Source organism: Mercenaria mercenaria, chromosome 6 (assembly GCF_021730395.1).
Source record: "Mercenaria mercenaria strain notata chromosome 6, MADL_Memer_1, whole genome shotgun sequence".
In the NCBI taxonomy this organism is placed as follows: Eukaryota; Metazoa; Mollusca; class Bivalvia; order Venerida; family Veneridae; genus Mercenaria; species Mercenaria mercenaria.
In genome coordinates, this window is record NC_069366.1 from 79,044,588 (window position 1) to 79,068,424 (window position 23,837).

Consider the following 23,837-nt stretch of genomic DNA (forward strand, 5'->3'; position numbering starts at 1 on the left):
CAGTACATAAGTATCTTCATGTCCTTGGGGTATATGTCCAAAATGGAACAGTAGTGTAAGATAATAATAACAAATAAATTACTTGCCTTCGTTTCCTTGAGTTTGTTCAGGTCAGGTGTTAAGTAGTATTTGATGCCAATGTCAGCGCCAGGCAAGATTGCACCTCTAACCAGGAACACAGCAAGCAGGACAAATGGACCAAGTACCGTGAAGTACACCACATGTTAACGAGAAGTAGAGAGACTATGGTTTTATAACTCTTGTTTTTATATGTCATTCAATATCGCATGAAAACTTTCAGCACAAAATTATACTAGGATTTGTGCAATTTATAAATGATAAAATTATTTCTGACAATAAGAGAACATCATTTTTATTCTTTTATTGATGGGGGCCTCCGTTGCCGTGTGGTTAAGGTCGCTGACTTCAAATCACTCGAACCTCACTCGGAGCGTAAAATTCTTCATGTGTAAAAGCGAACTAGCTGGCTTCCGTAAGGTCGGTGGTTCTACTCAGGGCCCCTCTGCCGAGCATTTTATCAATTTTATTCAACAAGTTTAATAAATTCAATGTGAAAAGTCACAAATGTAATATTCTTTTTTATCACATTTTAGTTTAAGTTATATCTGTTTAAGTGCATTGCATACATACTTCCTCTGGGCTTTGAAAAAGGACAGACTGAAAAAGATTAAGTGTTCAATACCTTTCCAGTCGTTTTTACACCCTTGAAGATACAGAGGAAGCACATCACTTCAATAGCAACAAGACATCCAAAAAGAGGCCAGTTAACGGACCCCAAATAATCCAGACCTTCTGATATATCCAGTACTTTGTATCTGAATAAGAAATAAAACCTGCTACTGGTTAGATATATCATGTCAAGTAATTATATTTTAATTAATTGCTATAGGGGCCGTTACTTGACCAGAAAGCATTTTACATTGGCCCGATACCGGGTAACCAATATCTGGTGCGACATTCAATCGATATCATACATCAATGCCTAACCGATATCTGATTGTGGTAATGGGCCAACATTCAGCGTTTTCAAAGGTGTGACAACGTCAACTTGTGTATGATATGACTATGTCTAAATTTTATTCTAACACGATCCGCAGCAATATAGCGAAATCGCCTATACATGAATCTACGATAAAATATGGTTGGCTGTTACATTTCACTCCCTATTATTGTGACATAAGAGATTCTACTTCAGTTCCATTACATACGAATTATGTCAGGGCCAAACGGTTGAAAACAGCATTTCAAAAACATAAATATGATAAAAAGTCATACTGACTTATGTGTAGGACCGTAAAACACGTTCTGATCTCTACGATAGAATTCAATTAGCTCAATTTTGATTAATCGCTGACGTCATAAATGTATGACAAAGTATGACGTCATAATGATGTGACGTCATATAAAAGTTAAGCTCGTCACTCGTAACACATGGTCAACTCGCCTAATTTGGTGATTCTGTTCATAATTAGTTTGGGAGCTGTTAGATTACTAATTTATAAACACTTCTCAAAATTCTGATAAAAAAGAAACAAATATCTATACGTTCCATTGGCTATGGACAACACTTTCTAACCATAGGGGGTAAATTGTAACCGCATATGACCCGAATGACGTATTACGCTGAAAAATGTAGTACTGTAAAATGCGAATTATTTGCGTTGTTAGAATCGAAATAATAAATATGTTCCAATAATTTTATCAATTAATTAAACATGGGCTGTCGTCTGGATGCGAATAATTAAATAACTCGTGCTACGCACTCGTGATTTAATTATAACGCATCCAAACTCCTGCCCATATTTTATTAACTGATAAAATATAGGAACAAATTTATTATTTCTTAAATAACATTAACTAATTATTTTCTTGATTTCTAATATATTGTCACTCTAGAAACCTTGTTTCAGCATTTGAAACAGAGCTATTTTGATATCTGTCCGTTTAAATCGGAGACATGGAAGTTTGACAGCACTGGCCTTATAGTTTCTGAGGAACATGTAAAACGGCAAAACTTACTTTAACCGAAAATGCAAAAAAGGATCATAATTCTGACAAAATCAAAGCTAGCTGTATGTGTATTGTCCTGAAATCATCTTATGGTGCCGAAGACATGTATAAAGTGTGTAAGCATTTGACCACTAAATGCAAAACATTTATGACGCTCTGATATTTATAGGTTATTAGCTTTGTATCGGGACATAAGCGGAAATATTGCGCGACTTTAGGAGCGCAATATTCTTCTGCAAAGGAACGAGTGCATATTTCCCGATGCAAAGATAATAAACTTTTTATTACATACGTATCGACACGTATAAATGTAATGTAAATATTATGAATTATTTCAACAGCCTGAATAAGGTTGACAATACTGAACAAAACAAAAGAACTAATGCAAAGACACATATTAAATTAGGTCACGCACCCGATATGAAATTCAGGCTTCAGTGTATGGAAAAATATTGACGTTTCCGGGAGAAACGAGTATACGTAATAATTGAAAATATTAAGTCAAACGAGCTAAAAATTAAATTTTCCTTGTGTAAAAGTTTGGCCTATGAGTAACTTTGTTTTTTTTTTTTTTGTTTTTTTTTTTTTTTTCGAAAATATTCAAATATTCAAAGAGATAATTTGCTAAGTAAGATATCTTAAAGATTAATAGCAATTCGTCAACAAATAAAACCAACATTGAAGTTTTTAAACTTTCTGGTTTCCAAAAATAGATGAATTTGCCAAAGGCGGCGAGGGGAGGGGACTGACCTCCAAGTATACTAGTATGTGGTTTACTTCTACACAGGGCACTTCATGTTCCCGGTGTTCAAATTTTATATAAACCACTAAGTAATGTTTCAGGAAACTTACCGCCAAAACTGTTCCGCTGATGTAACTTTTGGTAATTCGGAGACATCTGAAACCACAGACATTGCAGTTGTTGCTGATGTCGTTAACATAGTCGTAATATTGCCAACAACCGTATCGTTTCCGTCAGCTGCTCCATCGGTACTATCGGCCCCTGCTCTTGGAATGCAAACTTCCGTTTCTCTCATGTTCCATTCGTTATCACAAGTTGTCCATGGAAGTGTTGGGAAGAAAGAATGGACAAAGTAGAATAGCATCCAACAGATGATCACGGCATAGTAAATAGAAAATAAAAAGGTCGCTATCACCGTGCCATAACCAACTCCTGAAAATACAGTTTGTCCTGACTAGAAGGTTATTTGTGCACTTACCTTTGTATAAAGGAAGAATGAGTACTTAAAAATCGTAAAATGTGAGTTTTCACAAGAACCATTATATGTGTAGAAACATAATACCTTAAACAGTATTTAAAATTTACACTTAAGACTATTTTGATTTTAAGCTATACATAATACTGTATATGCGTAACTCCGTCACTTTCTTCACCTATGTCTTAGGTACGCTGTTCCGTTAGGGTGATCGTTTTTTTTCCACTTTGAGATGCAGATTGGTGAAATAACGAAGTGCTAGGACACGATCAAGACGAAATGAAAGAGCGATGTCCATGCAGGTCAAAAGGTCAAAGGTAGCGGAACAACGATGGCCCAAATGACGCACCGTAGTTCTATGTTTGCTTTTAAGAGCTGGATCTTTTAGTACAGATTAACAGGGGAACTGTGCATAAAATAAGCAAACCTTTGAGCAGAGGACAGACATTCCATACAGGTAAAGCTCCAGTCTGGGAGTATTGCCCCATTATCATCTCGAGATACACGATTGGCATTGCTCCCAATATGTTGAATATAACAATCGGGATCAGAAATGCTCCTGCAAGATGAAAACAAAACATGGATATGCAATAATATACTTAATGCAAAATTAATATCTTAGACTACATTGTATATCTTTTCCATTGAGCATATTTCTTACCATAATGAAACGGTCTTAATGAGTGATATTTTACACCTAAAACTTTATAAAGCTAACAGATATTTCTGGAAAAAATCCACCCTGAACTGAAAGCAATGCCATTTCCGAATAGACAACTGAAAACAAGCGTGTAAGAATGTCAACAGTTTCTACAAATATTGGCTTCCAATGTTATACATGTACATTTTGTATAAATTCTATTGTTTCAATATAATAAGAATGTAAGTATATTGTTTGAAAGCCAGTTCTCGAGCTTCAAAATAAGAACGGTCTTATTATATACGTGTTAATACCTATCAGTAGTTTCTATAATCTATTCTGATTTTTTTCTTCATCATTTAACTTACCGCCTCCATTCTTCATCACAAGGTAGGGGAACCTCCATAGATCACCGACACCGACGGAATATCCGACAGAAGTAAGGAAAAACTCGATCCTTCTACTCCAACGTGGACGTGCCATTTTTTATGACTGAAGTAATAGAAAACAAGATTCATGTGTGGAAATAGTCAGTAATGATACGATATTTACCAAATTTAAAATAAGATATATTTTCGTATGCATCTATATAAAATCATTTAACAAATTAAGTGTTGCCATTAGCCTTTCAACTTTGATAGTTATGAAACTTCTTTTATCTTAATGAAAACTCTGGTTTCAGGCACTACTGAAACTTTTTTAAAAATATATCCAATGTTCGGCTTTCACAAGAATCTGTTTTCTTTAGACATCGACTTTAAATGTATATAATCCTCATTAAATGTTTTTAACTTTACTAAATATATAAATTAATTTTGTATGTAGAGTTACATTCATAATTAAATGCAATTCAGTAACGGTCGACCGTGCATGAAATTCTCCGAAAACCAGGTTTTTCAAACAGTTTTTAGTAACAGTGACCTTGACCTAAAAGTGCATTGACTCTAGTGGTCAGGAAAACAATCCAAAATATTTGTCATATTAAGGTACATACATACAAAAATCCATTGCAATGTCTCATTCCTAATTAGACATAATGAGCGGAAATCGTTTTTCTATTCCTATTTACAGCCTAATGGATAAGGCACCTGTCCAGATGTCAAAGGTTCGAGTCCTGTCAGAGGAGGGACAGACTGGTTGGTGACTTTTGCGAAATACCGGGATTGGTTGGTTCCTAAGCCCGGTAGGGCGAGGGTACCAGCATATACAGAGGAATTCTGCTGATGTTATATTAACATGAAACAAACATGCGTTAACGTTTTTCTAGCAAAACAAAACGTGTAAAAAGCGTAAATGTAATATACTGTCCATCAACGTCATAACATTTTCATGAAATGTGCAGGAATATCTGCGTTGTTTGATCACGTTTAAGTCATTTCCGTCTAAATGATCAGTTTTAGGGTCGTAATACGTTTACGCTCCGCCACAGAACGCGCATAGGTAAAAAGTTGTGTTAATTGCTCTTGAGCACGAGAATCCTCCCCCCGAAAACGACAAGCAGTTTTATGCTACAATATCTGCATAATACCGTGGAACTGGTTGGTGACAGGGCACGTTAGGGTAAAGACACATCTGAGGGATTCTGCCGATGCTACAACACTAAACTATTCTAGCATGCGAAAGTGTAAAAAGATAACCATTGTGCTAACCAGCATAATTAAAGTTTTATTAAAGCACGGGAACGTCGGCCTCATCTGATGACGTTGACGTTGACGTCATCTAATGACGCCGGCGCATTTCTTTTCAAACTTTCTTCAACAAGGAGTTCTCGGGTCATGCATTAGTTACGTTGGCTATAGAACGCGCAGATGTGAAGGGTGTTTTAATAATATGTGAACGCGAAAATCTGTGCTAATGCACGTTTAGATTCCGGTTAACACCCCACCCAGAAAATGCGATAAGAACATTTTATGCTAGAAATATGTTGATTACCTACCTGTAACATAACAGATAATGGGCCTATTACGCGTCACGTAGCGGGACTATTTATTGCTTTTTTTCTTTTCTTTTTCCCTAAGGCTATATCCTCTCCTTTTCACATATATAATCATAATCTCCTTTAAATTTTAATATTCCTAGTCTACTTTCTATGTATTTATAATACGCCAGTATATATGAACATGTGTTTGTGTCGGCTGTTCATAATGTAACAATGTTATAAGAACTTTTTTGCCCAGTACACTTTTTGCAAACTGTCACTTTGTTTTGTTAACAGGAAAAAAATGACAAAAAAAAAAAACATTTAAAATGTGCTGAAACATGTACTAAAATATCTCTAAGAATTACAAATAATGTTCAAAAACATACCGAGTATGTGAAGACCACACTTTTTTTTAAATAAAAGAACATGTTAAAATGCAAGATGCAAATTACAGAATAACCAGTTGTATTGCGATGTGGTCTCTATTCCAATGTTTGACTTTGAATAAATTTTGCAGCGATAGTCCTAAGGTATGTCCACCCGCATAGCTTAATAGGGAGAGAGCAGACCTACGGATCGCGACGTTGTGAGTTCGATCCCCGGGCGAGGCGTATGTTCTCCGTGCCGATTGATAAAAGACGTTGTGTCTGCAATCATCCGTGCTCCACCTCTGATTAATGTGGGGAAGTTGTCAATTACGTGCGAAGAACATGTTTGTACTGAACACTATCTACCATTACACAACTGAAGTACTGTTGAAGAACGGCGCAACCAATAACAAAACAAAGCCTTGGAACAGCTTTTTCCAGAATTATGATCCGGCAACCAGGGAAGCCCTTTTCGAGGTAATTAATGGATTAACGCTGAAAAGGAGTGGGGAGGAGAAAAGCACAATCAAAAACTGATAAATCTGTGAATGGATTAACTCTCCGAAATCACATACTAATCAGAAATGTTCTCGTCTGCTATTCTGACAGCTGTTTCAGTTCTAAATATTGAAGAAAGAAAACATCTTTTATGATACCACATTTTCATACTTTTTATGCAACACACAGCAAACAAGAACGATATGACTTTATGCTGATGTATGATTGTGTGAGCTGTGAACAAAGATTGATTGCGATCAAAAAGAAAACTTTCAAACCTTAGTAGGTCTATCTCAATCCCTTAAAGTTTTACAAAAGAAACGAAATAATATCGAAGGCATGAATCCCAGGAGCAACCTGGAAAGCCCGAGTGTTTCCAATTCCTTTGGGTATCTAAATGCCTGCTCACAAAAATAAGACGAATTTTGGGAAGTTGGAAATTCTCTCCCAGCACCCTTTCCCGACACTACCCGCACCTCCCCCCACCTCCCCCAATTCATCTTAAGAGAGGGAGACAAAATAAGGACCTGAACGACCATTAAAGCTATGTAGGGCCACAATCGTAACAGATCGCATTTGTAACAGGTGTTACAAATTAGATCGCATATGTAACAGAAATCAAGCACATTTGTAACAATTTTTGAGACAAATGTGATCGATGCCGATTTTTGATGTGACATCTGATCACATTTGTCACACGTCATTTTCAATCGGAAAAATGAACAAAAAAGTGCATTTTTACATCTGAAACACATTTGTAACATGTTTTAGCTTACTTGTACGAAGTGACAAAGTTAGCTGTTGTGATCATCCTTTGTACGTCGTCCGTCGTTCGACCGTCTGTCCGTTCACATTTTTCTTGTGAATACGATAGAGACAATTTGACAAAACTTGCACAGAACGTGTACATATCTATGATATCTCGGTTCCTTTCAAAAACCAGCCATATCACGCTATTCGTCTTGGAGTTATTGCCCCAGAGATGGCAATAATTACTGATTTTAGCCTTGTGAACACGATACAGACCACATTTTTTTGTTTATTTTTACTACACTTGCACACAACTTATATGTCTATAAGAGCTCGATTCCTTTCAAAAACAACCGTTTTGCACCATTTTACTTGGAGTTACGGCCCCCGATTTGGCAAGACAAAAAATGCTGAATTATCCTTATCAACACAATGGAGATTACATTTATTATTTGATTTTTATTGAACTTATGAAGGATCTCACTTCCTTTAAAACGTCATATATCCGGAAAACGTAGAATAATAACCGGATTCGGCGTACGGAACCGAAAGTCAGTTAATGAGTGAGTTAAGGGCAACCCGGGAGTAAATGTATTAAAATGGCACTATTACTATCTTTCTTAAGTTAAAATATGATATTTAAAAATCTTACACGTTAAATAATTCAAAATAATATCTTAAAATTAGCTTGAAATAGGCGGTTCACAGTAATCATAGCCAGATATCTCAAAAATAAGCATACGGACCTGTACATTTTATTTCACCATATTATAGGCCATATGTTTATTTACGACTGAGAGGAGTTTCATTAAAATCTACATTGTAGAAAAATTTCTATTCGCGAAAATGTTATGAAAATTGCGTTTTCCCATAGGCTCCCATTATGAAAAATTGTGCGTGAGGTCGAAATATTTCAAATCAGTCTAGCAAAAAATCAAGCATACGACCCCATCTTTTTATTTGCGGAATTTTCTTAGTATTTCGGAAGTTTTGAAAAATCAGAGTTTAATCAAATTCTACATTGTAGAAAAAATTTCGATCTTAACGTGCAGAACTACCTTAAAAACAGCCATATCGCGTCATTTGTCTGAAATGGCAAAATTTGCTTATTTTAGTCTTGTGAACACAATAGAGACCATATTTATTACTTCATTTTGACCAAACTTGTATAGAAGTTATATATCTATAACATCTCGGTTCCCTGCGAAAATCAGCTAAATGGCACCATTTGTCTTGGAGTTATGACCAGACTTGCATTGAAATTATATATCATTAAGATCTTGCTTTTTTTCTCGAAGACTAGCCACATCACGCTATTTGTCTTAGAGTTTTGGTCCCTGAAATGGCAAAAATCGCAGATTTAATAACATGTATAATGTAGTATTACTCTTGTTAGCGATAGTGGGCCATGACGACCCTCTTGTTGATTAGAGGGATATTTCCGGTCAGGTTAATATCTTGGTACTGGTTTATCTGGCTATTAAACTTGGAAAGAATACAGTTATCATGACTGGTCTGTTCATATGGTCCGAGAGCTCACGGACTTTTATTGCAACAATTGAGGCCAAAAGAAGTTTATACATTTTTGGAAACAATATTCCATATCCTCCATGAAAACCCACTTCTTAAGTGTCAAAGCCGTGCCTATCTAATTTTGTTCACTTATGTTTGTGACAGGGGAGATAAAACTCACATGTAAAAATTAAGGGGGTAGGGTGAAGTTTACGTCTACTAGCTTTTTCACTGTTTAATTACAGTAGCTATATGATTGTCAGTAAATGTATATATGTCAACCAATGTCAGCAAAAAGAAATTCATCAAAAAGGAATGAAGGGCAAACTTGATATTTAAGGTCAAAGGTCAAATTTATGTACAAATCACAAGAATTGGCATATTTGAAGTTTATTTTTATTCTTAAAAATTAGTTTGTTATCATAAATCATTCAGGTTTATATATGTAATGTGTATGTATCAGTCAAAGTCAGAAATGCAAATCTTATTGCAAAACGCCAAGGTCAACCCTGATAATTGAAGGTCAAAGTTCATTTTCATGCAAAAATGTGAAAAATGAATAGTTTCCTGTTTGAAATATAAGAGCTATTTCTGATCATTATTTGTAATTGCTCGTGATTTATTTTAATGTATATATGTCCCACAATGTCAGTATTAAAGATATTGTCTAAAATCAGACAAATTCAGAATGTGATATTAAGGGTCAAAGGTCATTTTCAAGTAAAAGAATGAAAAAATGGCTCTTTAACTTTTCTTTTTGTTAATGATATTTTGTCGATATTAATCAACAATATCAGTTCATTTTAATGTATAAAAGGTAGGCGATGTCTGGTATGCACATATTATTTCAAAACATTCAAGGTCAACCATAATTTCAAAGGTCAAAGATCAAAAAGGTGAGTAAAATATTGCAATAATATCACCTGTTTGTAATAGTTTTATTGTTTAAAAGTATTTGTTTTGTCATTTTAGTAACTTATCGTTGTTCATTTTACTGTATATATGTCAGACGATGTCATGGAAGAGAAAATAAGTCAAGGTCGAACCTGGTATTAAAGGTCAGGGGTCATTTTTTGTGTAAAAGATCAAATTGTAGAATACTTACTCATTACTTTGTTAAAAAATAAAAGCGCTTGTTAGAATTTTCTGTTAGCAATTTATTTTAATGTATAAATGTCAAGCAAGGTCAGGAATGTAGGTCTTATCCAAATAAGGCAAAGCCAAACCTATAATCAAAGGTCAAAGGTCAATTTTGCGTGAAAATTGATTTTTCTATTATTTTGGGGGGTATTTCAAAAGTATTAACTAGTTATTATTCATTTTAAAGTATATATAACACATGATATCATTCTTGAAATAATAATGAAAAATTAGTCAAGGTCAAATCTGACATTAAAGGTCAAAGGAGAGGGCCTTCAAAATACTCGCCATTATGAAAAACTCTGGCTGGAACATGTTTGGGAGTAAATGCAAAGATCCTCTGCAAGTCTACACAGGCAACGTACAGTCCATAGCAGAGTACGCATCAACCTCATGCGTAACTGCTTCCAAAATCAGTAAAGATAAACTGGACAAGGTTTATTTCAAGTCTGAGGATAATCCCGGGGCAATGAGACAACTTCAATAAAATAAATGGAAAAGACAGCCAACGCTGAGCCATTAGTGACAGGACGAGAGTACAAAGCTTTTGTGCGTGCAGAGAAGACAAAGAGATTACCACTCCTCTCAAAACTCGAGAGCAGAACCAAGAGCAGACTGAAAAGACAGAGTCTTAACCATATCGTCAAAGAACTGAAAAGGGGGAAAGCAGCAGCACTGGACACAGAAGCAGAGCCGCTCGAGCCCAGTGAACGGGTTCCCAGACAGTGTGCTCCTGAGATCAGATTGGAGGTGCCAGGAGTAGAAGAAAAAGGAAAAGCAACATCAGGCTTACTAACAATCTCTTACGCTAGAAATGATCAATAACCGCTATCCAGCAAACTCATGTATCCTAGCATATACCGATGGATCAATGGAAAGGGCAGTTCAGAAAGCTGGGAGTGGTGCCTACATCAAATTTTCAGACAGCTCCTCCTTCATACTCTCTCATCCAGTCGGCAAGAGATGCCACAACAACAGATCCAGATGCAAGCCCTCACATCGGCGACACTCGAACTGTAGGAGCTAGGAGAAAAGGGACAATATATTCCTAACAGACCCCAAGTCAGCTCTTCAGGCTCTTTCAGCAGGTCCATCAGACAACTTAATCAGACAGATGTTGAAAAACATCAGTCCCCTAACCTGAGAGCAACAATGTAGCATTTTGATAGGTTCCTGCACATATTTGATATAGCTAGAAATGAAGCTGCGCACAAACTTGCAAAGACAGCAACCAGGCAAATACAGCCCCAACCTCCAACTTCATACAGAGAAGCTCAGACTCGGTGGAAGAACAACTTTGCGTCAGACTGGAAGAACCTAAATGGAGGTTACCTGCCAAATCAGGACTATCTACACAAGCTAAACAGCCAATTAACTGTCTTCCGACTGCGCACTGAAGACTGTGGCCTGAGAAAACATATGAAGAAGCTGAGAGTTGCAGAGAAAGCTAAATGTCAGTGCGGATCAGAGGAAAAAACACCGTTTCACATTCTGCAGAGCTGTTCCTGTCAGGAAGAAGCACGCCAGAAAGTTTGGCCAACAGACATCTCATTTAAGACCAAGCCGTGGAGAGATGCCAGCGACCTGCAGAATACGGTGCAGTTCATTGCCGCATCCAATCATAAAATATACGGCCATAAGAAGATGAAAGGAAGTAAGTAAGTAAAGGCTAACATTAAAATGAATTAACATAAAGTTATAACAAGATATGTTTGAATAAAGAAATAAAATAACAGTGCTATCTTTTGAATTTATTACCCAAAAATGAATTCTAAACTTTAACATCAGGGCTGATCTAGACTCATGTCTTATGGTGTCTTCATTGTTGAAATTGACCCATATATATATACATATATGAAACTTCAAGGAATAGCCATAACATATTGATAATGACAAAATACCTTTAAACAATGAAAAGTATTGCAAACATGCTTTTTGCGATCTTTCACGCAAATTTCAACTTTTACCTCAACATCAGACAAAATTATTTTCAATGAACAAAATGACAAGGTAATTTGTAACGAAGAAGGAATAAAAAATGCTGTATTTTGAATTTTTTACATGAAAATGACCTTTGACCTTTAATCTCAGGTTTGACCTTGACTTGTTTTTCATTATTATTTCAACAGTAATATTATTAGTTGTATATACTTTAAAATGAATACTGATCAGATTTACTAGTAGTGACAAAAATAACCTACACAATAAAGAAAAAAATCATTGCAAAGTCCTTGTTATTTTGCGAATTCTTACACAAATTTGACCTTTAACCTTTGATAATAGGTTTGCCTTTGACTTATAAGAATAAGACCTTCATTGCTGACCTTGCTTGATATGTATACATTAAAGTAAATTGCTAACAGTGAATTTTAACAACAAGCTATTTTTGATTAAAGTAATTAGTAGGTATGGTAAATTTGTGATTTTTTTATACAAAAGTGACCCCTGACCTCCAATACCAGGTTTGACCTTGACTTATTTTCTCTTCCATGACATGGTCTGACATATATACAGTAAAATGAACCCAATCAGTTAATAAAATGAAAAACAAATACTTGTAAACAATAAAAATTATTACAAACAGGTGATATTATTGCAACATTTTACTCACTTTTTTGACCTTTGACCTTTGATATTATGGTTGACCTTAAATGTTTTGAAATTATATATGCATACTAGACATCGCCTAACATTTATACATTAAAATGAACTGATATCGTTGACTAATATCGACGAAATATTATCAACAAAAAGAAAAGTTAAAGAGCCATTTTTTCATTCTTTTACGTGAAAATGACCTTTGACCCTTAATATCACATTTTGAACTTGTCTAATTTCAAACGAAATCCTGTTTACTGACAGTGTGGGACATATATTCATTACAATAAATCACGAGCAATTACTAATAATGATTAGAAATAGCATATATATGTCAAACAGGAAGCTATTCATGCAATTTTTCACACAAATTTGACCTTTGACCTTTGTTATAAGCTTTACCCTTGGCAGTTTTAGGGTTACATCTGCACTGCTGAATTTGCCTGACATACAGACATTAAAACAAATTAACTTCAGCGACTAATAATGTGAATACATATTAAACAGATTAAAAAAGTAAAGGTAATATTTTTCACATTTTTGCATGAAAATGAACTTTGACCTTCAATTATCAGAACTGACTTTGACGTTTTGCAATAAGATTTACAGTTCTGACTTTGGCTGACATATACACATTACATAAGTAAAACTAAGTGACTTATGATAACAAACTAATTTTTAAGAATAAAGATAAATTTCAAATATGCCAATTTTTGTGATTTGTACATAATTTGACCTTTGACCTTAAATATCAAGTTTGCCCTTCATTCCTTTTCGATGAATTTCTTTTTGCTGACATTGGTTGACATATATACATTTACTGATAATAAGATAGTTACTGTAATTAAACAGTGAAAAAACTGGTAGTCGTAAACTTTACCCTACCCCCTAAATTTTAACAAGTGAGTTTTACCACCCCTATCACAAATATAAGTGAACAAAATATAGATAGGCACGGCTTTGACACTTAAGAAATGGGTTTTCATGGAGGATATGAAATATTGTTTCCAAAAATGTATAAACTTCTTTTGGCCTCAATTGTTGCAATAAAAGTCCGTGAGCTCTCGGACCAATAGTAGCATTGTACTACATGTACATGTCACATATAAATTTCCCATATCGGTTTTGGTTTGTATTATTTCATTTTACTGAATGCATGAATATATGAATATGTATGATTAAAGGGGCACATGCACACCGCGTGCAACCCCTGTTCAACTTTTATAGGTTGTATCGCTTCAACGACAAATAAAATGCACTAAAAACAAGATCAAGACAGTCTCATGTCTTCTATATACATTTATGTATACTTTTAACTCCCTGAGGCCGATATCGTAACATATACTTGCTGCGGCGGGATAAGAATTACCACCTGGCGTCGAAGACATTATCTAACCTTATCATAATCACACCCGCATACAGTCCGTTGAAATCATGCAGGGAAACATTATTAACTTGGGTATACTTACAAAATACTCGAAGTTTGAACAAATATTTTTATATCCAATTTCGTCCGTAGCTTATATCCAAATAGAACACAATTTTCACTTCGAAATATTCACAATTTTAACACACCTACTGCGTTTAATAGATATTTGAACACTAAAATCCAATAAATAGAAATGCATCACAGCATTACATAAATTTACACCCGTTTTTGTGTGAGTATCAGTGGTTTATTTTGATGTATAATCTATTTCTAAACATGTAGACAAATGTTATGTGTCACGCGCTGAGACAGTTAAGTTGTAATATTTACATCCATCTTTGAATAATTATTAAATTTACAAACATGCGTTTATTTACATATACTTTTTTGTATTTTATGAAACATGCTTTGTTGTGTTATTTTTAATCCATTTGTATCGTATGTGATGTAAGTGTACCAATATTTCAGCCTTCTAAAACTTAACATTTTCCGACCATTCATTTGTCTGATAATGGAATCGCATCGTCGGAATCATCATCCGACGGAACTGATATTTCAGAATCAGCATGATAATAAATAAATATTTTCTTCATTTTAAGAAAGATCTCTGGCCGACGACATTATTTTCAAATTACTCTTTTGAAATACAGTATGAACGAAACACAGCGGAGATTTTATTTCATTTACATTACCGCATAGTTACAGACATTTATTTTAACAAGGGGACTAATTATTAGCACAACTAGTAATTATTACATCAAAGAAATAATAGCCGTATGCAAAGTGATTTTGCTTTTGTCAAACTTATCAAAAATTAACAAGTACTTATCGCAATCATCATGATCTCGGTGCCGCGACTATACTCGTCAATCGCCGTCCTGGGGAGTCCTGATAACGCGCGTATAGTCGCATATCGACGCTACAGGGGTAGAAAATATAACGCCTATAGTCGCATTTCGGCCCCAGGGAGTTTTAAATAGTGACTAGCTTGACTATTCGAAGACTGCTCATGGCTTTGTTCTGATCCTGATGTCGGCGTGCGCGGGTTCGCTGCAAGATAGGTTTTTCGTTTTCGTTTTGTTTATCTTTGTCAATTCGCATTGCTTTGAACATCGAAAATAAAAATAAAAAACTTACACCGACGACAATGGATACATCAAATGAAATATGTCCTATTCAAAACCCCGACGTGAACTTTATTGGATTATATTTACTAAGAGAGTTTTCTTGCCTGGCTTGGTGTCTGCATTCGTATGGAAACACTTTTATTTTGTATCTTTATAGGAGCGGCACAAGTAACTCCATCGGTGAGGGTGGTGCAGTGGATATTTTTGCAGATTACGAAACCGGCGGAGCATGTTGAATTCCCAGTCAGGGCCGGAATTTCCAGAGATATTGTGTCTCTCATCCGCCCAGATAAGACTTACGTGTATCGGTGCGTTTTACCAGACCTGTAAACGTATGAGTGTAAACTCGTATATGAGCCAGGGTATAAATTCAATTAATATTAATGGGAGGAACTAACCATCGACTAGAGTGTCGAGGGATACACGTTCGAGACCGGGTGATAACTACGCGTATCTGTTGCGATTTTCGCCTATCGGTGCTGTTACAAGCTCGGAAGTTATCTGTTACTGACATAAGGATACTGTTGTACTGATTTTAATATTTTTGACATTTTTATCATCATTATCATCATCATAATCATCATCAGCATTATCTTGGACTGGTGCGTTGTAGGATCAATGGTAAGATTAACTGCCCTAAACCGTATTACCTAAATACTGTTGAAAACAGGCGCTCTGAATCCAACAAACAAACATAAAATTCATCAAAACTCTACAGGGTGCCAAAATTTGAGTCGTTTGCAGTAATATGTGTAATATGATCACTACAGATTGTCAATAAATGGTGGTTATTTGTACCAAGGTATTTGGAAATCTGACTAAAGCGAGTTATGATCCGGACACAAACGTATATATTACAGCAAAATAACAAAACAAATCTAAGTTCAAAGCTGTGACCGTGATCTTGGATATAGCAACATGGATCATGATCGCAACAAACCTTCTATCCGTGCTGATCATTTGTACCAAATTTTTTGAAAAACTGACAATGCATGGGCAAGTTATACCAAGGACAAGAACTTATATATAACTACACGAACGCACAAACTCCGCTATTTCACGACGGGATTATAATAAACGAAGGCCTATATCCTTACAAGCGAGCTCAGTGGGGTGAGGGTAATTAAAACCTAAGGTGTATTTTCATAAAATCTCATAGACATTAGTTCGCAGCATGCACAAGGTCGGACCCTCCTAGACTTAAGGCTAACGACTCCGTCCATGACAAATTGTATATAATTTGTCCCAGGACATAGCAACTTCCTGTTTGTTACCCAGCTTGAGACATCTCTGGATAACGAAAGATAGCTACAAATGTATGTCGCCACCGGGTTCGAACCAGTGACCTGAGCATGTGGGTCTACATTGCAACTGGTCGAAATTCAGTAGAAGTAGCTGAATCATATTATAGTGGTAGTGGCAGTGATAGCCCGGCTTATAAGTCATTCGATCTTGCACTTTTTAGTACAGACAAGCCATGAACATAAAATGATTGAAGGTTATGTCAAATAGAAATCTGGATATGGAACACTGACTTTTCGCACCTTCTCTTGTCAGGGGCATTCAACTCATATTTATAAAGGATATTTTCAGCAAATTCCATTTTAAATCGTCATATTTCGTTCAATTTTTAATAAAACTTTAAGATTTTTGGGATTTAAGTGTTTTGTGTTAATGTCATTCTATTTATATTATTAAAAGCAGGTTTACTCTCAAGTTTATTCATGCGCAGCGACTTCCGTTATTTTGATAAAAATGCTCTTAGTAGTTATATTTTTAATGATTCCTGACAAAGTTGTTATATGATTTATCTTTATAGGAATGCAAAATTGAAATAATGTAAATAAATAATATATTTCAGAAAAAGACAAAAATATTCATTGTGGTATATAAACAGCTATCGGTCCTTAATTATTATCAAAATTACCGTAAAATGTTTGTAATATAATATTCATTTTTCAATACAAAACCCTTAAAACAACACTTATTACACTTTTGTGACATTATCCGCGATCGAAAATATCATTTCGCTGAAAAAAAATCAGTTAACGCAATTTAAAGGGAGGTAATCGGTAAATGGAAATAGATTGTGCATATTTGTCGCATTACCGTGATTAATGTGTTATAATATTGGTCAATTACAAGTACATGTATCTAGACACATGTATTTAGATTAAAAGGTTCGTGGTCTCAAAAAGAGTAATTGAGTGGAATCATTCATGGCGATTTACCATTAAATAAATTGCACATTCTGGCATAGATGGATTTGGTTGCAAGTTAAACAAAGAAGAAAGTATTCAATCTCTGTATTTTTAAGAAATAAGGATTATTAAAAGCACGGGAGCGTAGCTCGAGTGATATAATAATACACATCAGAACGACGAACAATGAAGAGCAAATCACTAAATTAGATATATTATTTCAATTCTAACACGTTATGAAGGACTTTAAATTACATCCTATTTTTAATTTTGTGTTGATTTCTTTTCCAGCGCGACTGACGTAATAATTGTGACGTCAGGAAAATGTGCTGATATATCAAAATACACAATAATCAGCTATGAATTCGGTTGTGTTAGAATCTGCGATAAACAACGGTTGACGTGCGGACCGGTAAGACAGCATTATGAAGCCCATTATGACGTCAAATGGTGGCATGACGTCCGGTTTATTACTACTTGGATAAATAAAGCCCAGCAAAATTTTATCATAAAATTTCAATGACCATGTAAGAATGAAAATAAAGAAGGCCGTCGAGTGGTTTTTCACCTGATTTATCACGGTTCAGAGCTCAGATGCGCAGGAATTGAAACAAAATGCTTTTAATATATCTACAAAAAATGTAATTAAAATGTGATATTTTAACAACGTGATTTAGGCCTTTATAAAGACATGGCTGTGATATTTTAAGTGAAATGTTCCTATAAATCAAACAAAGCTGTTTTACTCTTTGCAACGGCATGGTGTATGCAACGGCATGGTGTATGTATCATTCTGTATATTTTTTCAAACTAACGTAATAAAAGATATACTCAAATGAACAGTACTAAGTCGCAATTTATTTCTTACATTAATCAAACTGTATTTATATCTGACATTTGAACATTTTTAGATTGAAAGAAAATTGACATCAAAACATACTTTAATCACACAAAGCATGAAAAAGTCTTACAGAGTTATTACTGACCTACCATCCTAAAGGTCTATGGCCATAGTGTAAAATAAAAATCAGCTAAATATATTCGTGTTTTAAATGTTAAGGGGTGCGTAATTCGAACGCATCAATGTAGTACACTGCTAATTTGCTTTTTAAATCATGTAAGTACATTTTTATTAGTCTTTCTTTAACATTGTTTACACTGATTCAGTTTTGCATTACTTAAGCTGTTTTTATACTTACGGCATATATTTATACAAGCATGCATCAAATTGTCTAATGACCAATGTCCAGTGTAATCATAAAAGAATGACTACGCGACGTCTGTAAGCAGTCGTACATCCAAAACGTTCTGATATTTGTAGCCCCGTTTTGGAAAGCCAATTAACTTCGGTAGAACTGTTTATTTAATTTCAGTTCATCAAATGCAATCGTTTTAGAGTACTAATTAAGCTGTGTAAAAATGCTTATGTTCATCTTACATTCCCTATCATTAAGAAACAGCCTGTGGTTTAGTGGTTCACATCTGGGTATGAAACATATGGACGTGTTTAGTTTATACAGGGTGGTAGTCTTCACACGCGCTTTAAATAAAAATCGTGTATTTCATACCAAAATATAAATTTCTGAACCATGATGGTGATGTGTATCTTATAATTACTACTTGAAATATTCAGTCTAATTTTACATATTTTAGGAGTTATACCTCTCGGGAACCCTACAGCAAATGTATTAATGTCGTGTCACAATGCAGTTTTCCCACTGGTCACATCCGGTAACATACACATTTACTATACCGCAATTGTTCCACCTTTACGCAAAGACTTAGAAACATATGTAAAAGTACATTTATAAATATTCATATGGGAAAATTAGACCCATCGTGAAAATCACCACAAAAGCCGATAATACGTTTGGCCAGGTAAATCGGCTGTCGAGACTGTTCGCTAGTTTTCGGCCTACTCCGTATTTCAGGCCGATGTCTAACCCTTCTTCGCCAATGTACCGTTACATTAATACTTTTGATCATATGAATTTAGGGATATTGTTAAGTCTAATTTACAGTGATTGCAAAGATAGATTAGAAAATAGAAACCTAAATGGCTGTTGGTGGTTTAATCAACAAACTCATCATTATAAAACCAAACAATGACTTGCCAAAAGTAATTTCTACTTTCTTACAATCAGATGGAAACTCGCTTTTATAATACTTTCTTTGATGTTCATGATTATGAAATGAAGATTTTCAGTAGTTTTTTATGTAATCAAATAATTGCACATTTATTATTATGTCGTGAGCTTAGAATCTTATGCCAGCTCGAAGATCGAAATTCAACTTCATAACTTATCGAATTTTGATCCTAAGCTACACCTGAAGATCGAAAAACGTCAAATTGCAAAATAGCTTTTAATTTCGGGCCAGCTCAATGATCAAAATTTATATTCCAAAAGCCAAATTTCGATCTCGTATTGAATGAACAGCCTGTTCCAAGATTGATATTGAAATGAAAAAGTCAAATATCGAGCAAGCAATTAGTGTCGAACCATCTCGAAAATCGTACTTCAAATTTTGAAAGCTGAATTTCAGTATAATACTGAAACTGCGATCTGCTCAAGATTCAAAGATTAAAAATCGTGCAAGATCGGATATATCGAAATTCAAGTTTTTATGCCCCCGGTATCTACTGATGCGGGAGGCATATTGTGATTGTCCTGTCCGTCCGTTCGTTCGTCCGTCCGTCCGTCCATCCGTACGAGGTTAACCAAATGGGACCGTTTCATCTAGCATCAATACCCCTTACTAGAATGACTTTATACTAATGCAGATGTAACCTGTGACCATTCCTCATCTTCAGACATCACCTGACCTCAGTTTGACCTTGACCTTGAACTTGACCTCGTTTTGGACTTAGGTTGCTTTGTATCGACAAGGATGCCACCCGGGGCATCAAGCGTTTATTGAACACAGCTCCTTGTTAAAAATCTAAATAGATTATTCTCGGTATTATATTTCAAGCATGCTCGAATTTTCAAAGCAATCGAATTTAATACTGGTATTGAATGTGAAACTATCTTTTAAACAGTCAGCTTCCGGGAAAACCCAGGACTGGTGTCATATGAGAAGTCATGGTCGTGACCCCTTTCACGGATGCTCGAACCCACGACCCCTGGGTTGAGGGGCCGACACATTATTCACTGGACGACCGCACCCCTCAAAATATTTGAATTTCGGTCATCCTGCTGGATCTAATTTCAATTCTGCCTCGAAATTCGACGAATTCTTTTTATTTTAATTTCGATTTCCGAGTCTGTGCGAAATTCAATGTAAGCGAAATTCAACGTCATCCTTTCAAAATCTGAATTTTGATTTTCTACTTCTAACTTGCCCAAAATATGCCGCCTAAAATTTCAACGTTTCTTTTTTAAATTTTGAACTTCGATCCTCAAGCTGTTTAAAATTGACTATTGGCTGTAAACAAATATTATGGAGCGTCCAATAATTTATAAATCCGTACATGTGTGCTGTTTAGCGGGTGAGAAGATATCAGTCTTTACCGTTAAGGAGCTTAAATTCCGTAAGAATTGACGGAAACATACGAGAATGTTCGAGTCTTTCCGATAAGGAAAAAAAAACCTATACTCATCTGCAAAATGCTTAAAAAAGACCATTTTTTTCTTCACCTAGAAAACTGAAATTAGTATGAAACAATAACTAAATGAATATAGATTACTAAGTCGTTTGCAAAGGTCTTTAAGCACACATAAGAATCTATTTATTCTTTGTTAAACGGAAGAAATTTCAGTAAATTATCCATATTTTACTATATTTCTAATTGTAGATAGACAGACATAAAGTATACGCAAAAAAGACCATTTTCTTTTAAATTCATTTTTAAAATAAAATATTCATAAGAAAGACAATGCATTGAATATTATCACATCGTTTGCAAAGCTAAAATACCTATAATAATTTTTCCATGAATTTAAAAAAGGTAAAGGGCTCCTTCTTTGCGCTATATAAAATTTTTTCACTCGTGTGAAAAATCGATTGGTCTAATTTTCCCATATGTATGAAATTTAATAAGGGAATCGTTTCAAACATGCTCAAATGTTAAGTTTTATTCATCAATTAAAAGGTATATTCGGATGAGTACCCCCACCCGCTGTCCAAATTGTAATGTATTTTGTTGACTTAGAAATGTAATGTACTTTGTTGACTTAGAAACATATGTAAAAGTACATTTATAAATATTTTGTTTGCAGTCATACGACAGACTAGCACAGTATATCATCTCACTGGTGAAATACAGTTTGATATAAAAATGTTATATCAAAGTCGCCACATTATAAGAAAAACATTAAGCAATCATACATTTTTTTCTCATTAATTTATACAATAGAATAATGCATGTATTTCTGACAGGTAAAAACACCCCAAAAATGTAATTTAGTAAGGAAATCGTTTCAAACATGCTCAAATATTAAGTTTTATTCATCAATTAAAAAGTATACTAGTATTCGGATGAGTACGCCCCCCCCCCCCCCCCCCCCCCCCCCACCACACACACACACGCGCGCGCGCGCACACACAACAAACCTTCTTTCCGGATATTTTACCTTATCGGGATCAACTTGCATTAGTTCGTGTCAAAACATTATCTCACATGCCACGTTTAAAAATGGAGTTCTAAATAAATGTTTTAAATGACTACAATAAACAATAAAATACGAGCTAGATACTTAAATAAATATATTAAGTTTTTTATTGAGCCGCTTCTAAATGGGTTGAGGCACTGATGTGAATAAAAGTATTTGATATTGCATATTTCAGTTAGCTTAATTTTGACATTTTACTAACAATATACTTTTCTAAATGAGTAAATATATGTGCATTTAGTAATTTGAATGGTATTTGAAAAAGTCTAAGTACCACGCTAGAAGATTTATTAAGTGCATGTTGTCATACAGTTTACAGCTGTATGCAACATCGCGGTACAAATAAAATCTCTCTGACATATCCCTACAAATATTCTTTAAGGGAATAAAGGGAATATTTCTTCTTTCAGTTTTATATACGTTCCTTGCTTTTAAACAAATAGAAAGGGTCTGCTTTTCTTAGTATTGTATATGCCATCTCTTAGCCTAGCTCTGTTGCGAAATAGTCATGAAATTAATCAGTCTACATTGTTCTTCATTATGGTATCAAGTAATATATCGCTGCAAAAGTATAGAAAAGTATTTAATTCGAATTTAGATCTACGTATGAATTGATCATTACATAAATATGTGGTTTAGTTCGTATCTACAAGAAAGAAATATACAACATTCAGAATGAGCAAAATATGAGGTATCTCTCCCCGGTATGTGTGGACAAGTTTAAAATGACCCGAAAAGGCATTTATAGTCGGAAGATTTCTAAAGCGATATAATCTAATTATGAACACATGCTTCCTCTTTTTTATAACACTATTTTATAAAAAAATGTCTTTGTTTGAAAACAGGATGTAAAGTTTATGAAATGTGATACTACGTTTTAGATAATTTATCCCTGTTCATACCAATTATTCCAAAAGTAACCTTTCTTTGATATTTCTTAAAGTAATGTAACTTTGAGAAGCTCTACATAGCCCAATTGTTTTGTCACCAGATTATTAGAAATTTCGAAAAGGGCAATAAAATTGTATACGTTGCTGAACATGATCAAATTATTTTTACGAATTCAATAGTCCTAAAGATGACGTCATAAAACAGTTTGCCCAGGCTTTCATGGTTGACTGATTCGAGTGTTCCATATCCAGAATTAATCTTCTGGAATTGTTCTTTCAGAAATGTATTATCTTAAGTTTCTACTAAGCCTTCTTTGAGATAACAGCGAACGGTGTTGGCTGCACTGATCTAGGCCCACGCTGGTTGCAAAGCCTCGAAGATTCCCGAAGGCCCATTTTCTCATGATACGGCTCAAATAATTTTATGACGTTTTTGACGCCGACGACGACCACGCTAACTTGTGATGGTGCTTATGGCAGTCATTTAATGATGTTGCGATGACAACCAACTGATTGAACATTTGCAGTATAAAACTCAACATGATACATATGTGCTTCTCATTGCAACACCAGTGTTGGACAAACACATTCGTAACACATTTTACCTGTTACGAATGAGATCGCATACGTACGAAATCTGTTACAAATGCGATCTGTTACGAATGTGGCCCTACAAAGCTATGTCTGAAATAAGGGCTATCACAATTTAAAGTAATTCAAAAATGAAATACACTTTAAATTTTAAATAAAACTACTCTAGGTCTTACCTGCCGGCGATGTAACGCAAAATCCATACATGTGTCACGACAATTATGATATACTAGTTTTTTTCTGGTATTTAACATTATCTATTCTGTAACGTACATCAGGCGTAAAACGTTGGTAAACAAGCTCAATTTTGT

At 34.8% G+C, this 23,837-nt stretch overlaps 1 protein-coding gene across 3 annotated transcripts; it reads right to left on the reverse strand.

Moving 5' to 3' along the window:
• Positions 1-69: 69 nt before the first annotated feature.
• Positions 70-23,837, reverse strand: LOC123549924 (sodium- and chloride-dependent creatine transporter 1-like). Of its 3 annotated transcripts, none has more exons than XM_053546428.1 (5): positions 23,703-23,837; positions 4,257-4,380; positions 3,676-3,807; positions 2,884-3,205; positions 70-836 (listed from the first exon to the last, which is right to left on the reverse strand). In XM_053546428.1, exons 2-5 carry the CDS (start codon positions 4,369-4,371, stop codon positions 689-691), a joined length of 717 nt encoding a protein of 238 aa, XP_053402403.1. In that variant the 5' UTR covers positions 4,372-4,380; positions 23,703-23,837; the 3' UTR covers positions 70-688. The 3 variants fall into 3 exon arrangements, with proteins under 3 accessions (XP_053402403.1, XP_053402404.1, XP_053402405.1); XM_053546429.1 differs by lacking the exon at positions 23,703-23,837 and adding an exon at positions 14,145-14,269; XM_053546430.1 differs by lacking the exon at positions 23,703-23,837 and adding an exon at positions 6,753-6,883.

Bases quoted from the DNA above. Each gene is read 5' to 3' on its own strand.
- LOC123549924 (XM_053546428.1), bottom strand. From the start codon at position 4,371: ATGGCACGTCCACGTTGGAGTAGAAGGATCGAGTTTTTCCTTACTTCT. The intron at 3,206-3,675 runs GTTTGCTTATTT...CTGTATTTTCAG, and splicing joins TGTCTGTCCTCTGCTCAAAG to GAGTTGGTTATGGCACGGTG. The intron at 837-2,883 runs GTAAGTTTCCTG...TTTCTTATTCAG, and splicing joins TCAGCGGAACAGTTTTGGCG to ATACAAAGTACTGGATATAT.